General features: G+C 47.7%; 7 protein-coding genes across 7 annotated transcripts; 4 read left to right on the top strand and 3 right to left on the bottom strand.

Annotated features, from left to right (window-relative positions):
- Positions 1-765: 765 nt before the first annotated feature.
- Positions 766-2148, top strand: KD926_002943 (uncharacterized protein; the record flags this gene model as incomplete). Its single annotated transcript, XM_053094520.1, has 1 exon — positions 766-2148. The coding sequence occupies one exon, from the start codon at positions 766-768 to the stop codon at positions 2146-2148; it is 1383 nt and encodes a 460-aa protein (XP_052950735.1).
- Positions 2149-2813: 665 nt separating this feature from the next.
- On the bottom strand, positions 2814-4356 carry KD926_002942 (uncharacterized protein; the record flags this gene model as incomplete). The annotated part of the gene is made up of 5 exons (XM_053094519.1): positions 2814-3290; positions 3819-3967; positions 4045-4153; positions 4209-4222; positions 4269-4356. 5 exons carry the CDS (start codon positions 4354-4356, stop codon positions 2814-2816), a joined length of 837 nt encoding a protein of 278 aa, XP_052950734.1.
- Positions 4357-5173: 817 nt separating this feature from the next.
- On the top strand, positions 5174-6603 carry KD926_002941 (agmatinase; the record flags this gene model as incomplete). The annotated part of the gene is made up of 4 exons (XM_053094518.1): positions 5174-5568; positions 5642-5874; positions 5937-6314; positions 6380-6603. The coding sequence occupies 4 exons, from the start codon at positions 5174-5176 to the stop codon at positions 6601-6603; spliced, it is 1230 nt and encodes a 409-aa protein (XP_052950733.1).
- Positions 6604-8884: 2281 nt separating this feature from the next.
- Positions 8885-10480, top strand: KD926_002940 (MATE family efflux transporter; the record flags this gene model as incomplete). Its single annotated transcript, XM_053094517.1, has 2 exons — positions 8885-9512; positions 9654-10480. 2 exons carry the CDS (start codon positions 8885-8887, stop codon positions 10478-10480), a joined length of 1455 nt encoding a protein of 484 aa, XP_052950732.1.
- Positions 10481-15319: 4839 nt separating this feature from the next.
- KD926_002939 (quinone oxidoreductase) lies at positions 15320-15754 on the bottom strand (the record flags this gene model as incomplete). Its single annotated transcript, XM_053094516.1, has 1 exon — positions 15320-15754. One exon carries the CDS (start codon positions 15752-15754, stop codon positions 15320-15322), a length of 435 nt encoding a protein of 144 aa, XP_052950731.1.
- A 1085-nt stretch (positions 15755-16839) lies between these two features.
- On the bottom strand, positions 16840-18787 carry KD926_002938 (oligopeptide transporter; the record flags this gene model as incomplete). The annotated part of the gene is made up of 7 exons (XM_053094515.1): positions 16840-17251; positions 17390-17584; positions 17643-17829; positions 17898-18037; positions 18089-18197; positions 18437-18574; positions 18628-18787. 7 exons carry the CDS (start codon positions 18785-18787, stop codon positions 16840-16842), a joined length of 1341 nt encoding a protein of 446 aa, XP_052950730.1.
- A 1271-nt stretch (positions 18788-20058) lies between these two features.
- Positions 20059-21005, top strand: KD926_002937 (uncharacterized protein; the record flags this gene model as incomplete). Its single annotated transcript, XM_053094514.1, has 2 exons — positions 20059-20166; positions 20262-21005. 2 exons carry the CDS (start codon positions 20059-20061, stop codon positions 21003-21005), a joined length of 852 nt encoding a protein of 283 aa, XP_052950729.1.
- Between the last annotated feature and the right edge of the window lie 2937 nt (positions 21006-23942).

The raw sequence follows: 23942 nt of genomic DNA, 5'->3' as shown, positions 1-23942 counted from the left end.
GTGTTCCCACTCTTTGAGGATCTGCTTTCGAATGCCTGCTCTTTCTTGAGAGACAAGGCGGCCGAAAGAGTGCATTTTGTTTGGACCAACTGCCGTTTTGGCTGCATCGTTTCCAGGGTCATCGCAGTGTCCCGGAATCCATTGGAGACGGAGGGGTTCTTTGCCATCATACCCTCAGAGACGCTGGAGCTAGATGGTGGGTCTGCGACAGAGTTTCCCAGAATGGGCGAATTGCCGCAAAACTCTTGGTTAACGGAACACGGAACGAACTTCAGGCGGTCTACTAAATGTGGCAAAATCCCGTAGCAATCTACCGTCATGTAGCCGCATGATGTCCGTCTTCCAAATCATCTTCCCCAGAAGCCATGTCAGGACGGGATTATGTCCATCGACGAAACCGCGCTCCATGCGTGAACTGTAAAACCTCTAAGCACAAGGCATGCCATATCCACCGAATTCAAACTGTGCGTGGAATTAACCTGCAATCTCCGAATCAAGTGTGACCAGGCCCAATCTCGCTGTTCGTGTTGCCGCCAACGCAATATCCCCTGCGTTCCTTCTTCTACGGCGGAGTGGCGTGTGAGGAGCGCTGGACAACCCAGCCCACGCTCAAACGTTCCGACGCCTTCCACTGATGGCAATGCATGTCCGCATGCTCCCACGTCAAGCGTCATCTCGGCGGACGAGCCTAATGCTCCGTCTCCAGCATTTACTGCGGTTCCGGTTCCATCTATCAGCCAACTTATCCCAGAGGATAGCCAGCTCATGTCGGTGGAGGAAATTGACCACCTCCTCATGGAGATAGACGCATTGACAGCAGTGTCCAACCAGTCGTCCAATAACCACGACGGATCGTTTTGCGATCTTCTTGCCTCGGCCTCTTTAGTGCACTCAACTAATCATACTGAGCGATTGTTAGAGATGGAAGATGCGAGTGCTTTCCCTGAGTTTGTGGCTTCGAACTTGCAGTTAACTGAGGTCCTTTCTCCGGTACCATATCTGTGGCAAGAATTCTTGGGATGTGTTATTCCGGGTATTACACTCGATGGTAAGGATCCGGATAACCAAGTTGCAAGACATCTTGCGTCGAAAGCTCCTGGAATCCCATCACTCTATTCGGCTCTGTTATTCTTATCGCACTCGGTCCAATCAAATTGGGTAGAAAGTTCTCAAGCCCGCAGTGATTGGAATGATGTGGCTGCTACAGCATATATAATGGAACAAGAAGCCTTCTCGTACGTGAGCAAAGCAATTCTACGGGCCTCGACCATTCTTGTCACGCAAAACCAGCATATGATATTGCTGTCTATACTGGTCACATTATGCTCGGCCTACATTGCCCGGGACAACATGGAGGCCCTTACTTTCTGCCTAGAATCTGCAATTAAATTAGTACACACTGGGTTTACACTTGAGATCTCTACAGACGAGACCTTTCTTTTCCTGGTCCGATGGATAGGGTACATCCATACTTTATCCATGCTGGGAGAGACTCCTTACCAGCTCGCTGCACCGGACTATTTGACTATTGCTAAAAGTGATGAAGATTATATGACCAACAACCCCAGCACGTTCTTCCGTGACGTGGATTCATTTCTTGGGGCCTCCCAGGCCGTGGCGGATATACTATACCGTGTTGGCATATCCTTGCGCTCCGTTGACTCTAACGAGAGCTGTTCCCAGGATTCGCTAGGCTGCCATTTAGTAGATGCTGAGCTCCGAATCGAGCTGCTCGCCCGGAAACTGGCTCAATTTAAGCAGGAACACGGGGCCCTCGAGTCCTCGATTGACCTCTACAACGAAGCCCTTGTCCACACAGCCTGGCTGGTCATTTTGATGGGCCCGAGACAGGTATCTTGTCACTCAACCTTGGCCCTGTCGACTATAGGCAAAATACTGGACTCGTGTGCAGCAGTCTCGGTCTCCGCACCCGTTGCTAAGCTCATGCTGTTGCCCATGTTCGTGGCCGGGTCTTGGACGCAACGGCCTGTATATCAGAGCTTTATTCGTCAGCGATTTGAAGCCCTGAGTAGTGGGCATTGCATTGTGAATGTGCATCGCACTCTAGAGGTACTCGAGGAACGTTGGGCTGCTCGACGGAGAGGAGAGTCTTCTGAAGGTGAGTTTCGCGCAGTTATAATTCGTTGAAATACCCACTGAAGAACGTTCAAGATCTTCGGAAATCCTCGATTTGCTTGTTTTTCTGAGGCTGCCTTGCTATTACGCTCAAGCCGTCTCTTGATGACCATCATGGCGTGATTGGTATGGCTCGTCATGAAGTGCCTCCTATGATTTTGGTCCTATCTAGTGGGTATGTTACCATAGTATGCCGTTGAAGACATTTAATCTGCAGACGGACTGCCTCTATAGGAGTAATCAGCATTGCCAAGTCCCCGAGCGCAATACTCTACCACCTAACATGAATCAATCCTATGGGCGACTGAGACTTGGGCTCGAAGACGGGGAGTCTCGTCGAGATCAAAGCGAGCGCGGGAAACTCGATAGACTGTTAATGCTAGGCCTGATTGTATTCAGCTCGTGTATATATGTGGCCCAAAATACAGATAAAGGTCGTTAGTATCGGTATGTTCTTCTGGCATCATCATTGGAGCAAACTACTCAATCATATAGCTCGAGCGTGATTTTCCAATGGATTCTTAACTTTAACGACATATCCGGTTTTTGTATCATTCGTACATTGTGGAGTCCCTCTAACAGCTCGTATGAGCCTGAAAGAGCTCCAGTCAGCTATACTATCCATATCTAGGTGTCTGCCTAGTGGCATCTTATATATCTCATAAATGTCGACCTGCCTATTGACCAAGTTCAATGTCGCCATAAAGCGGCAACTCCTCCAACGCCTGCCGCAAGATAGCAAATCCCCTATACAGATCTTCATCGCTAATCGTCAACGAAACACCCAGCCTCATCCGTCCATTCTGCCCAGGATAAACATGCAACCCCATACTCGCACAAAGCAGCGAGAATCTCCGCGGGGTAACCCTCTCCACCTGGTTTTCATACGCTGTATCAAAGAATAGATTCATATCCGCTCCAAAGGCCGTCGCGAGCTTGTGATAAGGCATCTTCGCCCTCTCCCAGGACGCAACCTCCCTCGTCCATTTTTCGTGGATTGCGCGTGCTTTCTCGTCTAGATGCTCCTCCTCCCAGACATCTAGGGACGCGTTAACGACTGCGCAGGCCATGGCCGTCGCGGCGAATGTGCTCAGGCTATGGTACGGTTGTACCCGTTTCATGACCGAGTCAGGGCCGAGGACAAAGGAGGCTGGCTATGCGCCGCCGGAGATTGACTTGCCCATTGTGATCATATCAGGTTTGTTTTTGGGGCCAAGCCAGTCAGAGCCGAGGGGCAGAAGGAAATTTGGTCTTCCATGGACCTGAAGCCTCGATGTTAGTAGTCTCGTTTATCACGGATTCGATTAATTGAGTGAGTTGATGCTCAGGTACGCTGATGTCCCGTGTAGAGGCTCCATGATAACAGCCGCGATTCTCTTATGCATTTGCTCGAATATTTTAGCGTAGTCCTCTGCATGAAGGTACCGGAGAACCTTCCCCGTAAGCGGGTTATGATTGGTGACATTGTTATTGAAAGTGCCGTACCCTGCGGTTTTGCTTCATCAGTCTTTCACCTCCTTAGACTAAGCATCAGGCATCAGGCACAAAGAATGAAAAGTACTGACCCTCCCATCCCGTGGTTTCTCTCCATGAGCGGCCAAACTCCCGAGATTGTCCCGTGGTAATTATCTGACGTCCCAAGAACGAGCACATCCACCGGCGAGATCCCCTTTACATCAAACCCCCCAGCCGCGCGCAAGTTTACACGCTGCATCTGCAGCTTCAGCGCCGGACGTCATAGCCGTGACCTTATCGTATCCGAATTTCTCACAGAGTCGTTTTGCCAGTGGCGGCCAAGCTTCTAGCATGCCGGCGATATTGCCGAGGGTTACTATGTAGTGGGACTCAGTGAGCCGCATCCATATCATGGCGGATTGATTAAGCAGTCAATTGTGTAAAAGAACTCACTTATCTCCGCGGCCTTCACCTGCGCAGCGACGATGGCCGGGTGGCATTGGCCTAGGTTGCTTGCGCTGAAGCCGCAGACGAAGTCAAGTAAGTCATTTCCTTCAGAGTCCTGAAATCTATATGAGCGGTTATTGTACAGACAAAAGGGGTTTATCTGAGCGTACCTGAACGTAAGCGCCTTTGTCAGATGAGAAGTAGGTTGGCATGGATGTGACACCACCAACGCTGTACTTCTCGTTGAGTTGGTATAGCTCCCGCAGTGGTGGAGACTTGCAGGGAGCGTTTGGGTGGGGTCGCTTCAGTAGCGGGCATGCTGATTAAAGTATGAATAGCCTGAAACAAGAAGATCTATTTGAGTGGAAGAGGTAGGGTTTTTGGTCGCTGGCGTCTCAATTTCTAGGTATTTAATATATCGGCGAATCATCAGGGCAAGATGGTTGCACTAACTATATTTGCCTAAATATGCGCACACATCGGGTAAACCGTACAGGGGCAGGTAACTGATCAGTCGATCTCTTGCCACCGTCCCAAGGTGCGGTGTGCTTATCAGTTTCGCAAGTGATATTGAATTCAGAGATACAGTCATTTGCTCATTCTCTGATCACCTTATTACGTACATCAAATCGGCCAGCCCTATTTATAATCCGCGTAAAATGGCATTTTTTGACCAGGTAATACGGAGGATAAGTAGATGCTACATTTCAGACGAATTTCGTATTTCCTGAGGTCAAGAGGGGTTGGGTGTTGCAAACAAGTTATCAACCGGCTAGAGGGTGAGATCCCTTATTAATCAAAGTCAGGCTCTCAGCCAAATCAAATTCAATAAAGGCAGTCTGCAGTTTATTGAAGACGGGATGAAAGTATCTCAAATGACGTAAGGTGCCAGCAGTTCTTTGCCTACAGTCGCGGCAATGTTACCAATTACGGCTTGCCGCTTTCGGATAAATTGCCGCCTGCCTGGATCCATTAATTAATGGTAAATGGTTCTTGGACGAAATTGTCGTCACCGTAAAAGAGTAGAGCTGATGATTTCATGCGGCGCCGCCTGTTCATCTTTATCAGACACCCCACCTCCACCAACATTTGCTCACACCAAAAGCAAAGTCCTCAACTGCTGACGGCAACAATCATGGTTCACTTCAGCAATTCGGCGAGTCTATTCGCCATTGCCGCACTGCTAACGTGCTCTACATCGTTTCCAACGAGCCAAGTTCCATTGTCGAGAAAGCCTCAGACATTCATTGAGAGAAGCATATTTGGCCGGCTTCAGGAAACTCTTTTAAATCCAACCGATGATTTTGATATTGCGGATAACTTCAATGATGACACGCCTTACGAAGGCATAGCCACGTTCGCTCACCTGAACTGGACCAATTGCTTCAGCCGAGACAACGACGGCTTATTTGACATCGGCATCGTTGGTGCTCCATTTGACCTTGGTGTCACGTATAGGCCTGGTGCTCGGTTTGGACCCTCAGGAGCACGCATGGGAGCACGTCGACTGGCCCCGAGTATGGGATACAGGTGAGCAGCCACTTAATATCCGCTGGGGACATGATCCATTGTCCTTTTGAACCATACAATCACAGTGTGATAGAATCGTTGCTCACAATGTTTCTTTCCCCTCTAGCATGGACCACGGCGTTAATCCATTCCGCGATTGGGCTGGAGTCGTCGACTGCGGGGACATCTCAAACACGCCGTTTGATAAGTTGGAGGCTATGCAAGAGCTTGAGCGTGGATGGAAGCAAATTATCGCTCGCGAGCCAAAAGACACTGACAAGGGAGACCATATACGTTTGGTCTCAATTGGTGGTGACCATACGATCAGTAAGTTGTGGCAACGCATGTTTTACCCGAAGATACCAGGACTAAGATGTCGAACTACACAGCTCTCCCGGCCCTCAGAGCCATGCACTCGGTATGGGGCAAAGTCGCCGTTTTGCACTTCGATTCCCACCTTGATACATGGGACCCAAAACAATTGGGCGGTGGTCTTACCAAGTATGCTGAGATCACTCACGGCAGTATGTTGCATATTGCACACGAGGAAGGTCTCCTATCGGACCACAGCAACATGCATTTAGGTTCTCGTTCCATGCTCTTTGACAAAGAATATGACCTCGACAACGATGCCCGATGCGGCTTCTCATACATTCGCGCACGGGAACTTGACGTACTGGGACTGGAGGCCGTCGTTGAAAATATTGTGAGAACCGTCGGTGATCAATTAGTATACCTAAGCATCGATATTGATGTCTTAGACCCAGGTATGGAACCATATCCCGCTGAGAGAATCTTGGGAAGTAGGCCTTGCTGATGTTTGTGGACTCAGCATTTACACCAGCGACCGGTACTATCGAGCCTGGTGGCTGGACGACCCGTGAGCTACTGCAGATCCTGAATGGTCTATCTAGGGCAAACGTGAAAATCGTCGGAGCAGACGTGGTTGAGTTTTCCCCGGTTTATGATGATGCTGCAGAGAGGACAGGCATTGCAGTGAGTCAGATTGTGTACGAGATTCTGCAATGGATGATCCATGTACCTGTAAGAAGGTGAAGACGTTGGGAGATGGACAAACATATTTTATTTCTCCATGGTTCAAAATAAATGATACACGGAGGCTAGCTTGAGGGATTTTCCCGAAGGCCACCGCTCATCGTAAATTACCAAGGTACGCTTTACGTTTACATTGCAATATCCGTTCTATAATAATTCGAGCCGTCTCCGGATGAATGAACGATGGACTAGACTGGTAATGTAAGTGTCGGCCGTGACCAAAGAAAACAGCATCAGTTCGCCACGGATGCCTTTTCCTGAACGGCAGGGCAGAGTTCTAGAGCTCGATCAACGGCAGAGCGAACCCGGGTAGACTGAGCACTTTCACTATCCAAACGTGTGAGAGAAATCAGGTCGGCATGTATCAACGACTTGTAATATTATTGAGGTCATTCTGTATACCGTCATGCTGTTTGATTTATTTATATATCCGAAGTACTAAGCAAAGCCGAATTTTGAGGCTTATTCTCTCTGCACCTAAGTATAGTGAGTGAGTCAAGGCTTCAACAGGGGAGCAGCGAAGCCACCCTAGACGATAGAGTAGATCCAGCAGTTTGAGAGATCCCGTAGAAAGAATCCATATCTTGGAGGAACACATTTCTACCAGAAAGATTAATGTTCCGCGTGGATGCAATACATAAATAATGGGACACGATGAGAGAATGGATTGATTGCTTCGCGGAGTACTGCAATGGTATGAATGTATCTCAACCAGAAAACAAGAAAGAGGAAGGTTTCATCTAGAGCCAGATCTGTACTAAAACCATTTCGTATCGTGGCTTGCACACACGAGGTAAATTTTTAGGTTTGCGAAGTCATCGAGCGCTATGTAAGAAATGAAAAGAACAACTGGGGGTGATAGGAGATCGCGAAGCTGCGATTTCTCCCGTGGCAGGCTGCTGTTATCGCCGTGGACGAACTAACGCATGTATCCTGCTCCATTTCTCGAGTTGCTGCTGCCAGATCCGCAGTATTTACCGCTAGATTATCTCCCAATGCCCAGTTTGACGGCACCGACTGAGAAAGAAAGACAAGGGCGGAGAACAGTGCAGCTAGGAATCGCCAAAAGTTGTTTGTCTATGAGGTATCAAAAGATATCCCGGGAGCGATCCAGTCGACGAATTCACTCCACAGCCACGGAAATAACAGACCGTAAAATTGGAACCCGAAGATCCATAGGACTTCCTTCAACTGCAGAAGTGAAGCGTCTGAGAATGTCGTCTTCGAACAGCAGTTATGAGAAGTGATCTTGTCCGTCGGCGATAAGGGAGGGCGGGATCTACAGATTGTGAATACATAGAGGGTCTAGTACCTGCATCACCTCAAAAAATATTGTAAACTATTTTTTCCCTGGCTTCTTGCTCGACCTCCGGATGTGTCTCCGGCTTCACAAACAGGAGTCGTGCTGAGCTCAACAGATCACCTTCCAAGAGCACCATTGACCTCCGAACCCTCATGTGTGTGGAAAGCACCAGCTGCTGTTACCGGGACTTGGACATCGCTTTGTTGTATCCGATGGCCGGTTCTGTTCGTTTTTCAACCCTCCATTCTGCTGTTGTCGATGGAATGTAGGTAGGATTTCGTTTTCGGCAGCGTGAGCAACGCAATTTACTACGATCGCACTAGGTTCTCGCTCTTTAGCCGTGATTGGACCGAGACCCCCGCCCATGCCTGCTTCAACATCTAGAAATGCCAGAAAGAAATCGGAATACCTTGCGTTTCGACGTCTTACAAGTCTCACATGAAGTGCGATTCCTCGTTTTACTCTCACCCAACATTCGCTTGTCGTCAAGGCGGATTCCGATGATTGTTCTGCTAAAAGAAATGGAGTATTTTGATCAAATGACCAAATATTCTCTATGAAAAGAAAGGTAAGTGTGCGACGGTGTGCGATGAGTCGATGACGCGCGGCAAATCATGTGCCGGAAAGCGGAATTTCATACGGACCACCGAGTTTTTTCCGAAGCGCAAACAGTAGACAAGCAGGTATCATCTCACCAAGAATTATTTGGACTGGAAAGCAAGTATTGAGGACAGGTCATGGCTCTCTCGTTTGTTTGGCCAACCTGCACTTTAGAATGGCTGCGTAAAACATATGCGCGTTACTAGACCAGCTTGCGGCAATATAACCATATGCGGCAAAATAGGGCACTGGTACCTGGTATTGCCGCCACCTAGTGGTTAGTGCATAGGTCTCGGAATTAAAAGAATTTCCCAAGCCCTTTTCTTCCTGTCTGATGGAAATCCATTTTCTACAAATCACACGACAATAACTTTCCCAATGTCCATTGCACGCCTCATACCCGGCCTCACTCCGGCTGATGCCCCGGCTCAGAGCCAGGTGGATGAACGATCCGCACTGCTTGACGGCCGACGGGGTGCTGCACCAAACAACTATCATCACTTGGATAGCGAGGGTGGTGAGAATACAAAATCATATCATATTAAAGAGCTTTGTGGCAACATATCCCAGCTTGCTGGGGGGGCGATTCCAGTGATTATCACGTACTGTTTACAGAACAGCCTCCAGACGATATCTCTAGCCGTTGTTGGCCGCCTGTCACCGGAGAACCTCTCTGCCGCAGCTTTTTCGTACATGTTTGCCACCTGTACTGGATTGCTGATTGGATTGGGCGGGACGACAGCACTGGATACTCTAGCTTCTTCTGCATTTACTGGAGGCTCGAGCCAGCACGACCTGGGAGTCCTCGTGCAGAGAGCCTTCTTTGTGTTGGGTCTTCTTTATTTGCCGGTGTGCTTTTTGTGGATCAATTCCGAACCGATCCTCAAGCTCCTGGGACAGGAACCAGGATTATGTGGGGATGCTGCCAAATTCTTAACCTTACTGATACCGGGTGGGATCGGCTATATCTTCTTCGAGATCATGAAGAAGTACCTTCAGGCACAAGGTATGTGGAAGTCTTTCTATCTCCAACTTGTGTTGTGACAAATATACACTGTGACCGGTGGCTAAATGGAAAAAACATAGGTATTGTTCGGCCTAGTACCTACGTCCTATTGATTGTGTCTAAATTACCTCTTCTGCATAGTCCTTCGATTCGGCTTGTGGGGTGCTCCACTGGCAACTGGTCTATCCTACTGGGTGTGCTTCCTGCTTTTGTTGCTATATACTGTCTGCATAGATGGCCATCAATGCTGGGGCGGTTGGAATAAGCAGGCATTTCGAAATATTGGCCTATTCACACGTTTAGCAGTGCTCGGCATTCTTCATGTGGGTGCAGAATGGTGGGCCTTCGAAATAGTTGCAATCGCCGCTGGCTGGCTGGGAGCGATCCCTCTCGCTTCACAAAGCGTTATCATGTCCTCTGACCAAGTTATAAATACTATTCCTTTTGGAATTGGTGTTGTTACCACCAGCCTTGTGGGAAATCTCTTAGGTGCCCGAGATGCACGCGGTGCAAGAAGGACTGCCCAAACAGCAATCTGGCTAAGTATCTTCCTGGGAGGCATTGTCCTGTTGGCCCTGCTGGCTGTGAAGGACCATTTTGCGAAAATTTTCAGTGATGATCGAGGCGTTATAGATTTGACAGCCCGGGTTATGCCATATGTTGCGCTTTTCCAAGTTGCTGATGGTATTAATGGAAGTTGCAGTGGGTGTTTAAGGGCAATGGGAAGGCAGCACGTTGGCGCCATCATCAATTTTATTAGTTACTACTGCAGTGCTCTGCCTTTGGGCATCTGGCTGTCAAGACGCGGCTATGGACTGGTTGGATTGTGGATTGGGCAATGTGCGGCACTTTATGCGGCCGCCTTGGCTCAGTGGGTGCTTGTCTCTTTGAGCAACTGGGATATGGAAGTCTCACGCGCTTTGCAGCGGCTGGGCGATAGCGGTCAGTCTATTGATGAATCGCCCTAGACTAGGGTAGCCGCATGCTGTAAAACGGCAAAGTCCCCATCGAGTGGACGTGCTGTGATTTGATTTAGTTACTGGCTGTAAAGAGCGAGATTTATGTACTCCAGGCACTATATTGAATAGCCAATTTGCTTCGAACAAGAGGGCTAGATATACTTAGCCGATTTGTTTACTCGAATTCAGCAACGGCGTATGTATTTCATACCTTTGCATACGCCTTCCAGCCATTGAAAAATGTCTCAATTGAAAGTTGGTTATTTAACTTCGACCTAGAAATCGGGATCTTATTTTGGCCGTGTCGCGAACCTCTTTGGTGACGCAGGCGACAAGAAGAGCCGCTGACCACTATGAGGTATTACCCGCTATATCTTTTGTCATCCCAGCCCACTGGCCATAAACGTCGATGTATTGCACGAATTCGTGATTGAAAGGAAATCAAGTACCAGGCAGTATTAGTTACAACTATAAGAGTAATTAGATCTGCAGGACAAATAGGAAGCTAATGCCTGGACTCGCCATAGTCATAACTCATTGGTTCAATCCAGGAGAGGAGAATACAAGGCTATAATCACGAATAATTATCTTCGCAGAAAGTTCAGTACAGCTCGCCGTTTACGGCCTACAGGCTTTGAACCTGATTTAATATAGTCGCCGGCGTAGGCGAGCACCTGAGTTTGAGTAAAAGGTGTGTCTAGTGAAGCTTGTTGGTCCTGACGTTTAGAGGGCTGGTTCGCTGCTGTTTCCCAGGCGACAAGGGTATTGGACGAGGCCATGGCATGCGGGTGATCTGAGCCTAAGATGCGGGTGATCCAAGAAAGCAACCTTCCAACCCGATACTAACCCGTTATTGGACTTGCGATATAGTTGCATGTACTGGCTGGACCATCTTCTCAAGGCTATTTTTACATCTGCTGACCAGCTTAATGCAATTTCGGACTTCTTCAGGAAACATCTGCTTCACTGGCTAGAGAGCCTTAGTCTTATTGGTGAGATGCGACATGGAATCTTGGCTCTCAGGAAAGTTGTCAACCAACAGCAGGTATGTGGATTCCGGTATTCCTCAACAAGACCCGTCTAATATAAAATTGAAGGAAGTTGCCACACAACCAAGCCTTAATGAACATACCATCAAAAGAAGGAGAATACTTGACGGAGGGCTTGCACCTTGCCAGCCTCTAGTCAATTTGCTGGTTACAAGCAGTTTTTCAAGGAAGTTAAGAGATTTGCAACTAGCTATACATCTATCATACAAGAGGCACCTTTACAAGTATATAGCGCCGCACTTGCCTTCTGTCCACAAGCTAGTGAAATCAAGGAGCTTTATTGGGGTGAACAGTTGGATTTTCTAGAACATGCAGTTGTCATGCAAGAGGCGTGGGATCCATGCACGCAAGTACTACACGGCCACACGAGCTTAGTCACCGCAGTGGCCTTCTCACAAGATGGGCAGGCAGTCGCGCCCACCTCTGATGATCGCACCGTGCGGCTCTGGGATCTGAACACAGGCAGTGAGAAAGATAAACGTAAATTAGACATAGTAGTAAAAACCTTGTCATTCATAACTAATGGCTGTCTCACTACTGACCGCGGCTCACTTTATTTGAGCCACCAACCTCTTAACCCCCTCATTGAACGACAAGAGAATTAAATATTTGTCTGTGAGAAATGGGTAACTCGTAACGGGCAGCGTTTGATCTGGCTTCCACCAGACTATCGGGCGACATGTGCGGTTACCAGTGGCAACAGTGTGGTTCTTGGACATGATTCAGGCCGCTTGACATTTTTGTGGTTGAACTAACGTGTCTCATCTCTATCCTACTTGCTATATTTCCAATTGTCTAATGATCATCTTCCAACTCTCCTTATCTTCTAATCTCTTTGTCGAAAGAGGGCTGGGAGCCGTGATCCCTATGTACATCATATTTCCGAAATCGAGAATACTCTAAAACGACCTACCCAGGTTCAAACAATGTCGACCAGTTTGGATCAAAATATGTTTATTTAGGAAAGCGGTGTTCAGGGTCATCTCGTCAGCATGACGTTTGGGATACCAAGAATTCGGTGACATTTACGGGTTTGATACAAATCGTTCCTTTCACGTAAATACCCACTTTTGTAACCGCGAGCTATATTCGGCTTAGCGTCATCTTAGGTTAGGGTTCAGAAAACGTTTTGTCAGTGTGAAGGGTAGAAAGATATTTTCGGGTGCGCCTGTACATAAAATAAAGGGGTAAATGGCTAAAACAAACTGGGAGTCTATGACGATGAACCTGGAAATGATAATGTCGGTGAGAAAGGACAAAGCGCTAAAGGGCATTTCCGACTTGCAGGGATAATAATAGAGGATGTGCCTGAGCAAAATCCGTTACTGTACAGTACCATCTATAGAGGACTAAAGGCGTCTAGGGAAACGACCGAGGAAATGAAACGAAGGGGACTTTGTTATACTGTATTAGCAAGCATCAAAAGCAGGCCAATCATGAGTTGACTTACGATATCTCCGGCTGCTTGTAGTCTATTACTGAGCTTGTCGTCAAAGACATGGCCGCTTTTCCCTTACTTCAGAGTTTGTTGGACTCTTCTTGTCGCACAACGTCAATCTGGCATCTGATTATAGAGTAGATAAGAGGATGTAGTTCAAGAGAACCTAAAAGTCAGAGAATCCGGAAACTAGTAAACACGAGAAGAACTCAGTTTTATATCGTACAGCTTTGGGAAAGATTAGGGCACTAAGGGTCTAAATTTTTTAGTCCAACGAAAATAATCGCGAACGCTCCAGACGAAGCATGAGCAGGTCGCATGCCAAAAGGCTACCTTAATGTAGGCATGCTATCCGAGCAATAGGTGCACCCCTTGCACATGCCGGCCTTGCTAACACGCTAGCTTTCTTCGTAGATCAAGGGATCTCTAGCCTTGAAGATGAGTGTATTCGATAGTATCTCTTAAACGATGAGCTTGAGTGAAGCACACTAGCTAAGCAATGTATAGAAGCTCTATTCTCGTTGATAGAAAGAAAATTTCGCCAGAAACTGGCTGAGCTAACGAGCATATTTTATCCCTCACGCCCCTACCAGTCAGAAAAAAAGGGAATAGTACTGTTGTTCCCTAGCCTAGGAATGCTCGCAGCTGAGAATGCTAATTGAAGTTTGTGGAGTTTAAGTAATTAGAATCAAAGAATGTTGCGGAGGCATTAGGCAAGATCCCTTGCGGGGACCATCAGCGGAGAACCTATAAGATTACTACAGTATGGACACTACAGTACCATACGTCGACCATAGTCCGTACGAACAATCAAGGATTGTCATCGTGGCCGTCGGAAACAAAAACTATTCAATTCCAGAAAACTACATCCGGGCACCTACTATCTCAACCAAGATCTGGGAATCCACGTATTATACTTGGAGATATCAGCTCGGATATTGGTCACACTATTTTACACTTCATCTACAAAGGTGAATATGAAACAATTACTTCCGCGGAGATACAAGAAGCGACACATCGCGTTGGGGTCGAATACAAGAGAAGCGTCCAGGCGTACTACGCTGCTAGGAAGTATGGCATATGCGGTCTCGACACGCTTGCCCAAAACTACATCATGACTCTGAGTGAATCTCTGCCAATTTTCCAGATCCTACGAGGAGTCAGATTGATATTTTCAAAGCTGCCCGAAGATGAAGAATGGTTCCATAGCTATCTACACTCTAAACTGTCCAGCAGCTTCACGCAGGATGGCAGTGAGCCTTTTTGTGAACAACGCCCCTGGAACCCCTGTCTGAGCCTACTAATGACCGCGAAGGAGGAAGTGGCTATGTACCGCCGCACAAAAGATCTCGCCCCGCAAACAATCCAACCACTCATGATAAAGAACAACCGTGTGGAGAGCCGGCAATCGAGCTCCTTCCAGTTGACAGCGAAGAAGCTTCCCCAAAGGCTCCCTATACTCTGGCTCCCTATGACGGGGATCGGAGCGCTCAAAGTGCAAAAGAGTGGAGGAAGGTGCGACTAGCTCAACGGAAAGTTGAGAGCGAGGGTCAATCACGATCAGATGCTTGAATGTGAGGGCTATTTATTTGGTGTGACCGGGCTGGGCAGTCAAAAGTCCGCTTGGGATGTTTCTAACTTTCTTGAATTTGCCAGGTCCTGCATCGATCGCGGGAGCAGCGAATTCTGAACATTAGCGCAGTGCAGACTCCTTATTACGGGTTTACTTTAGTCATCTGATTAGTCGAGCATCTATATAAAAGAATCAAAGACCTCCATATAAAGCAGACGCGTAGCAAAGGTTCGATGCAAGTCAAGAATTGCCTAATGAAACGTCATCTGTCACTGTACGTATGGGACGATCCGTAATAAAATCTGGATTATCAATATTCCACGGTTACTCCTAATCCTCGGTGATGGGAATTTGAATCATGGGGTCCAAATGCAGCTTTGGTTGATAGCTCGCAATATCTCTCTGGACGAGATGGTTTAGCGGCTGACTTGGCGCATTGAAGTACCGTGGGAGCGCTGTCTCGACCACATCGCCGAGTGAGACTGATTTCGTCTGCTCATAGGGATTGTTAATGGTGTATTAAACCAATACTGGACAGAAATCGTGACTCGGCAACTACAGGACACGCCCGCTTCACGTTTTACCGGATGGGATTTGCCATCCATAAAAAACCAACAGCCTTCAAAAGCTAAGGGGTCGAGCCCATTTCTATCATTGGGTCTATTTTAAAAAGCAATTTGCATTCCACGGAGACACAAAAAAGACTCGAAAAAGGTAGCTAACTACCGGAAAACTCAATTCGTCTCCTCGATCCGCACGACGTACTTCACAGCCGAGGCCTTGCCCGCCTATAAGTCCTTCAAGCCCCCTTCAATCGCACGCAATCCGCCGGCGCGCACTTCGAAGGGATGGCCCGAAAACGACTTCTGCGCCAACGCTCGACCAAAGAAACCAGAAAAGACAGCCCCAAATTCGCGATCATCTTTGGCAGTATTGTCTTGCGTTGCTGGATCGGCGTGCACCGAATTCACCATCAGATTACCGATCTGGATTCCCGACGGAGCTACCTCTTCTTCTTTCGGCAGCCACGCTGCGGCGACCGTTCCAGGCGCCGTGAGAGCCGCACCTAGGATGCGGGTGGTAGTACCATTCTCCGCGACGGCGTCGTAGGCGTGATGGATGGGCAGGCCCCCTGCGGCGGCAGTAATTTGGGATTTAAGGGTCTCATCGCTCTGGTTGCGGTAGTCAATGATCGTGTCGCTCTTGGCGCGGTCGATGAGCATTTAGACGAAAGGGGCTCCCTTTCCTGCCACGACAATTAGAGGGTGGATGTTGGAGAGAGTCGCCAGTTTGATCGCAAAAGTGCCAATCGCGGTGGAACCGCCGTATATCACCAGGGGAAGGGATTCCTTGGTAGGGCTCCAGGGCAGAGGAAGACGGAGGCGCTGGTACAGGCCGAGCGCGGCGGTTGTTGCCGCTATAGGTATCGTCGCGGCCTCTAGAAGACGAGAAATTGGGTGTCAGCCAACCAGAGTCAAACACCAAAAGAAATGAGGATAGTTGGTCAGATCGCCTTACCCTCGAGGCTCGTCTGCTCCGGCAGATGGAAGGTGGTATGCTCCCAAGCAAGAGCATACTCGGCCCACGCGCCATGTGGAGTGAACATCTAGTACAGGGCTGCCACTTTATCACCGCGCTTAAATCATAGCACGCCGTCACCGACAGCTTCGACGTAGCCTGCGATGTCATCACCCTAATTAGAAGGCGGGCCCCCCAGGAACCAGCTCGGCAGTTTCCAATCCTTCGGGTTGAGACCGGCGACGACCACACGGATGGGAATCTGACCAGGTACAGGGACAGACCGGTCGGTCTCCTGGACCGTCACGGTCAGCGATTTGTTGATGAGAGCTTCCTTCATGTTTGCAATCTTGGAATTGAATGATTTCTGAGTGAGGAAGGGACAAGAGTTTGTGCAGCAGCGCTGCTTGCTTTATATCTTGTCTCGTGTCCTCCATTATTCATCTGGATTGATTGATTTATAAAAAACCCCGGGGATGATGAGTGCTCGTTCTTTCGCCGCAGTTCTCTGGTACTCAAATCTGGATCTCATTGCATTCGGAGTGTGGTGGATGTCTTGGCAAAGTCCGAGAGTCCGACGGAGTACTCTGGCCCCAAACTGTCTGGGTAATGATTATTATGCGATCTGGTCAAAACTCTGCTTGGAATGCGGTCGAAATCGTTGTCGGGCGGAGTACGCATGAGTCTTTGCTGCCTGAGGCGAAACATTTCCCTATTTCCAGTGCGTCTAGTATCAAGTAACGGAAAGAATTCAACTTTACTAGATACAAACCACTATTACGATATATGTTCAGATGGAGTGACCTTGAAAATACGCTTCTCGTGGACGCGTATTAGACGTAGTCTCTTCCATCTCGTCACGTTCATCTGGCTGTATTAACCCAATACCATTCAACTCATCGTCAATCCTGTCGTAACGCCTAAAGGCCGCCCAGAAACCCGGAGCAACGACAATCATTGTCGCCGCCAATCCCGTATACATGTACATCACCTTCGGATCCACTGCCACTGCTGAGAGAGCTATCCCCAAAGCGGATCCGACCCCAACGGTAACCTGTCGCAGGGCCTGCACTAGGCTGCGCATGTCTTTAGGCGCTTTCGAGTAACTGTATTCAGACAGGGTGGTGAATCCCAAGGTCTCGGCAAATGCAGGCAGGAAGTAGACAGGGGCTTGCGCCCAGACGCTGATATTGTTGGGTGTTCTTTCTCCGTCAGAATCCGGACAAGTCAGTGGGGACTCGTAGCATGGTCCCCGTGTATAGATCAGCTTTTGCAACCCTGCAGCAAATGCCATCGACGAGCTCATCAGGACAAACGATCAGGTCATGCGAGCGATTGACCCGAATGCGATCCCCTGATTTTGAAGACCGGGGTAGAGAAGCTTTTGGATGATTGGGCCGAGCAGAACATAAGCGATTGGGGTGAGAGCTTGAATCGTGTCATTGGGAATTGCGCCTAGCTGCATCTGACCTGCTTGCGAGACAAGATTGTTGGTAATTTGGTTCATGCATAGGTAAAAAGGTACAAAGCAAGCCCTAGTTTCAACGTTAGTAACCGAGTAAGCCTAATCAACCGATTGGCACGACAACGTACATGACTTTGCAGGCTACGAGACCCCTTTTGATCTCCGAGACAAACTGATTAACCCAAGGGACGGATCGGCCATATTTCTCCGCTTGGAATGCCGGTTTTGCCGCCTCGAGGCGAAATCGTTCTCGGGCGGAGTATGCAAGAACCTTGGCTGCCTGAGGCAAAACATTTCCCTGTGGTGTGATTTTGACTTTTCAAAGTTCAGCACTTCCAGTACCTCTGTAATCAAGTAACTGAAAGTTAACACTTCTCGCTTACCATATGATCTCTGCCTAAATAATAGCAAATGGATTGAAACCCTGACAGAACACAATGGCAGGAGGTAAGCGGCCCAAAAGCCAACTTCTTTCTCCAAGAAGGTCGAGGCAATCAAAGAGAGACTTCCAATATTGGTGAGCCTTCAATAGTATCAGCTGCAATGAGCAGATCTGCAACGAGGTGTTCTATACCAGTAGAAAATATTGTATATGTATTGCAGGGTCAACGTGCGGTCGGCGATGACCCTCTCGCCTCTCTTCGTGACGACCAACTGTGGAGCCGAGGTTGTGTATTGATCACCTATAAATGGGGAGACAGTAACTTTAACACCCCCGGTTCCCAGACCCAGAAGGACCATTGCAAAAGCCAATCCAAAAATTTTGGTAGAATTTTGAGATATTACTGGAAGCGAGGTAACAAAGTGAAATATACACCCACGGAGATTCAGACTGCCGATAATCAGCTTCAACTGGTACCTGAACGGCTCGCGGATCCCACATAAAGGAAATGCACAGAGTTTTATATCGTCCTAGCCATACGTCCGAAAGGATAGCGAACGGCAGGGGCCAAGAACGAGAAGAAAAAGAAGGCGCTTGAGATATTGGTCGCAGTTCTTTGACCGAGACCTAGAACTCCGGGGACAGCGGTACTGTCGCGATCATTTTGGATGTAGTTCTCTGTAGGCGGTTAGCAACCGTTGGAATTTTCTTTGATGGTTTTAGAATCTTACTCCATGGTGCAGAGACGGCGTAGAATGTGAATCTTTCCGATGTACCGGCTACAAGCGCTATCCAAACAATGAACGGGATCGAGTCCACTACATGGGGTAGGATGTTGACTTCATCCTCAGTTGCATCGCGTCTTTCACGTTCCGTTTCCTGGGTATTCATATTGTTTAACAAGGTAGCGAGGACGAAAGCCCAATGTGGTGGTTTCTGTCAACGAATTCGCGCAGTTCTTGCGATTCTCCGGGGGCGGGTTAAGATGGGATTTTAAAGGAGATTTGAAGGGACTTGAAAGCCAAGACGTGCTATTATTAGACCGCTGTAATTGCTCTAAACTGTCCGTGGGCCTGTATTTTCACGTATTAAGCATTTTCAATCTTGGAAATCGTGTTTCTATTGAAGTCCATGTAAAAAAAGTAAAAATGTAACATCGCAGAATACAACAATAAGATGTTGTCATCTGTATGTTGCGTTGCTTTAGATTACGAAATTCCAATTCTAGTCAAAGGAGGGGAATATCAAATGGTCATATCTCCATGGTCTGATTGCGAAGGCTTCCGAGTTTCGAATACCATGTCTATAATCTAGCCATGAGCATCGAAGACAGCTAAGCCTCAACCCGACTGCCTCAAGCCTTTTCACTACAGGCCACCTATGAGATCAATCAATCAATCAATCAATCAAAATTCTATTAACCTGGTGGAGCCTATCTATTGAAACGACAGGCTATGCAGGCGCTTCGCCGAATGAAGCAGAACTTCGAGCCCGTACGCCATATAAACCCAATGCCTATGAGATATCACATGCTCGTTGTGTAGTAAGGCGGAGGATAGCGTCATATAGCGTGAATTTCACAAGGCTGGTGGATCTAAAGAGGGGTTCATACTTATGATAAGTAAAGTGATAATTTCGAGGTACTACTGACTCGGCATTCCATACGTCTTTTAACATCCTCCGGTACACTAGGAGAGTTGTTAGTATTCATCCAATGACTGTAAAAAAAGTACGCGACATCAAACTCTTCTTTCTGTTGTCGGGGAGTATTTCTTAAGCACGACCACCTTCCAAGTTAGTTCAGGGCTGATTCGCTTCCGGCTTGCCCGAACCGGTCTTCCGCAATTGATTCTTACGACGAGCGACAGGGATCTGAATCCTTCGTATACAACGAGCACAGGCATCCCTTGACAGTACTAGAAATGTTGTTAGATATAAATCTTGCCAGAAAGTTGGCAGGGTGATCGGCGTCGTGAGCTTTTACGTTCAAACTCCACTTGGCATGGTTCCTTATCTGTCAGATCTAAGATCCCACTCTCCACTTACTTTAGGCAATGCTCCGTTTATAAGATGAAACTCCCTGGGTTTCCATGTTTCCTACAACCACTCAGACTATAGACCTCATTCCAATACCATCCACAATCGAAAGAATCCCCCCAGCCATGGATGAGTCCCTGATTCTCTCCAAATTCGACCGCCTTGTCGAATCCGGCCTCGTTTTATATGACGACAAACAACAGATCATCGAGCATATTGACGGCAACCTCAAAGTAAGAATAACTCCTTCAATCATCATTCAAACCAAGCACATGCTAACTTGATTCTCAAGTTCTAATTCGTCCTTACCTCTGACCTTGCCAAAAAGCCCACCCTTACCTACTCACAGCCCGAGCCCGAAACTACCAGTCAGGAGCCCGAAAAGCGAGACGGTAGCGATATCAGCACCACCGGATTTGAAATTGACGAAACAGACACCCATTTGATAACCGTGAACAAGTTCTGCTTTGCGCAACCCTACCTCATGCCTCTGACCGGTGACGGATACCGATGCCAATATGAGCCGCTCGACGAGGCCGATTTGCACATTGCGTGGCGGATCCTGAACGCCGCTGAGACCGACTACGTTGTTTTCTACAACTGCGGGCGAGATGGCGGATGTAGTCGGCTGCATAAACATCTGCAGGTGATGCCCTTGCCGGATAATAGTTTCGCGGCGTTTCTGAATTCTGTCGAAGGGGAGGTACCCGAGACGAAGGTTCCATTTAAGTGGTTCTTTCGGCGGTTTGAAAAGGACACGACACTGACGTCTTCTGCGTTGGTTGGTGTTTATAAGGAGCTGCTGGGCCAGGCTACGCGGGTGGGCGAGGACCGTGGTGAACATGCGGCGAGTGCGCCGTCCGAAGCGGCCTGTCCGCATAACATGATTCTCACCAAGAGGTGGATGGTCGTGTTGCCGAGAAGACGAGGTGCGATTAATAAGGAGGCCGGGATGAATTCGTTGGGTATGCTGGGGGTGATTGCGGTGGCCACGACGAAGGAAGTTGATAACTGGGTCAGGTTAGGGCTGACCGAGTCCCTGGCAGAGTTAGGATTACCGAAGGGCATGTAAACTCGGATGCCTTGGGCATTGCAATACTCCTCCTCGGCTCCTTGGTATCGCAAGTTTAACGGAAGAGTCATCATATAAGGTGTTCCCTCAGTAACGATTCATTAGGCAGGGGAAACAATTGGGTATACTATCATCTCATAATGTGTAGAGAAGAATTCCCACCACCAGCCTATCCACTCATGGATGCAATCAAACAAAGCAAAAATGTATAACAAATAGACTAAAAATATTCTTTTCGAAAAAGATAAAACATACAACAGCAGGGATTCGCTGGTGGTCACCCACCCAACTACTAACCTGCCGGCGTGTGGCTTAAGTACGGCTGAGCGGACGGGAAGCCCTGTTCTCCACACCCTGTGGTCGTATGTACTATACAGGGCTTATCAATAAACTATAAGGTATTTACTTTTTTAAATTTGACAATTTATTTTCCTCTTTCTTGTTACGTTCAGTGTCAGTCTATATAAGACTGCTGCAATCTGAGCATGGTCTAGGCACCTGGATCGCTAGGTGTATAAAATTGGAGCTTAATTTGTAGCATAGCTAAAGAATTCAAATATAAAACTCCGACTGTCTATCTATCCACTTACTGGCTGCACTGAAACACGCTGCGGTTCCTTATGTATTTTCTCGTTGTGGTTGGCCCGAGATTAGTCGAACCGCACGCTGAATACTTTAACAAAACATTAGGACAAACCATTGCCCATAGCGTTGGAATCAGCGTGGGTAGAATATTACTTTGGTCTATGCGAGTGGATGTTTACTACTGCGATATAGTGTGATGTGTGTTTCGATGCTTCTACCGAATCTCGGCTACCCTGAAGAGAGGCTCTATCGCGAACTATTAAATTCATAAGCGGCGATTAGAACCCTTACACTCTCCCCTCTGATGATATACAGTCGGTAGCAATCTTCCGCTCCTTGTCCATATAAAAAACTTTGGGGTTTTCTAGGCATGGAATTGATATTCCAATGCCCAGCGATCAGGGTTACCGTCTACTTGAAAGTCTTTTTGATAGACGGTACCAGACTGGATTCCCTGACAATCGATACCGCGAGTATAGCTCTAGACACGTATAAAATTCTATTCAGACTTAATTACATCTGTATTTAATCTGACTTTAAATAAACCCTCGGTTCCATAGAAGTGATTAAGAGCAATTAATCGTCCCTCGTATTACAAATCAACAATCATACAGGAAACTAGCAGTGAAATATGTTCTCTAGTGGTCTCCTGGACGCACTCCGCAGCCACTGGATGCTATCATAAGTAGGGCTTGAGCCTTTCAAGGGCGCGAGCGATAGCCAACATATCGACTGGGGCCGACAGTCCTGGTTAGCCATATGGGACTACTTTTAACGCTCTCTATGAGCCAATATTTAGAGATGTCATATACATACGACCACAGGGTGTGGAGAACAGGGCTTCCCGTCCGCTCAGCCGTACTTAAGCCACACGCCGGCAGGTTAGTAGTTGGGTGGATGACCACCAGCGAATCCCTGCTGTTGTATGTTTTTCTCGCTTTAGATGTCTCCTTCATCTCTATCTCCTTTTCCTTCAAAAGGAACGAACGGTAAGTGAGACGAGAGTTAACGTATCCGGTAAACGAGCGGGCCACGTAAGCGAGCGGGGTCACCTCACGCGTTTTGGCTCCGATCGAAAACCTCCCTCAATTCAACCACCAACCATGCCTCCAAAAGCGTGTCAAAATCTTCAAAATTCAGCAGAACAGGAGGGGAGAATCTTACTTGCTATCTCGGCTTTAAATAAGCAAGAAATACCCAATATTTGTGAAGCAGCACGCGTCTATAATATTCCTCGAATAACTCTCCAGCGACGACTCAATGGCCATACTTATCGCGCAGAAACACGCGCCAATAATCATAAAATGACTCAAAATGAAGAAGAATCACTTGTACAATGGATTCTATCGCTAGATCGACGTGGAGCGCCTCCTCGGCCCTCGCATATACGAGAAATGGCTAATATTCTACTCGCTCAACATGGTACTACACCAATCCAATCAGTCGGGGAGAAATGGATATACAACTTTATTAAGCGACAAGATCGCTTAAAGACTCGCTATACTCGACGCTACGATTATCGACGTGCTAAATGCGAAGACCCTAAGATTATACAAGAGTGGTTTAACTGCGTACAAATCACGATAATGCAACACGGGATCGTACAAGAAGATATCAACAATTTTGACGAAACTGGCTTCGCTATGGGCCTAGTAGCTACTGCACAAGTATTTACTAGAGCTGACTACTACGGAAAGGCCTCTCTTGTACAGCCAGGCAATCGAGAATGGGTTACTTCGATCGAGTGTATTAACTCTACTGGTTAGGCGCTTCCTCCATGTGTGATCTTCAAAGGGAAGGTCCATATCGAGGGTTGGTATCAAGATACTAAGCTCCCACGCGATAGTAGGATTGAAGTTAGTCCAAATGGATAGACTACTGATGAGATAGGCCTTCGCTGGCTTCAAATCTCTTCATTCCTACTACTACTGGTCGTACAACTGGAAGATATCGTCTTCTTATTCTTGACGGCCATGGCAGTCATCTTACGCCTCAATTCGATCAGATATGCAGCGAGAATAACATTATTCCTATCTGTGTGCCAGCTCATTCCTCCCATAAGCTTCAACCTTTGGATGTGGGCTGGTTTGCGCCTTTAAAAAAGGCGTACGGAGACTTAATAGAGGAGCAAGCTCGCTTAGGAATCAATCATATTAACAAGCTCGATTTCCTAGAGGCCTTTCCACAAGCTCGCGAACGCGCTTTTCAAGCAGATACTATTCGGAATAGCTTCGCAGGCGCTGGCCTAGTTCCATTCAATCCAGATAGGGTGCTCAGTCAGCTGAATATTCAACTAAAGTCTCCTACACCATCAGGTAGTCGATCAACCAATTCAGCGCCAAAAACGCCCTA

The sequence above is a fragment of the Aspergillus affinis genome (genome assembly GCF_023601865.1).
Source record: "Aspergillus affinis strain CMG 70 chromosome Unknown NODE_166_length_62455_cov_94_383084, whole genome shotgun sequence".
NCBI classification, from domain to species: Eukaryota; Fungi; Ascomycota; class Eurotiomycetes; order Eurotiales; family Aspergillaceae; genus Aspergillus; species Aspergillus affinis.
The sequence above is the reverse complement of the archived record's forward strand: the minus strand, read 5'-3'. Positions and strand labels throughout refer to the sequence as shown.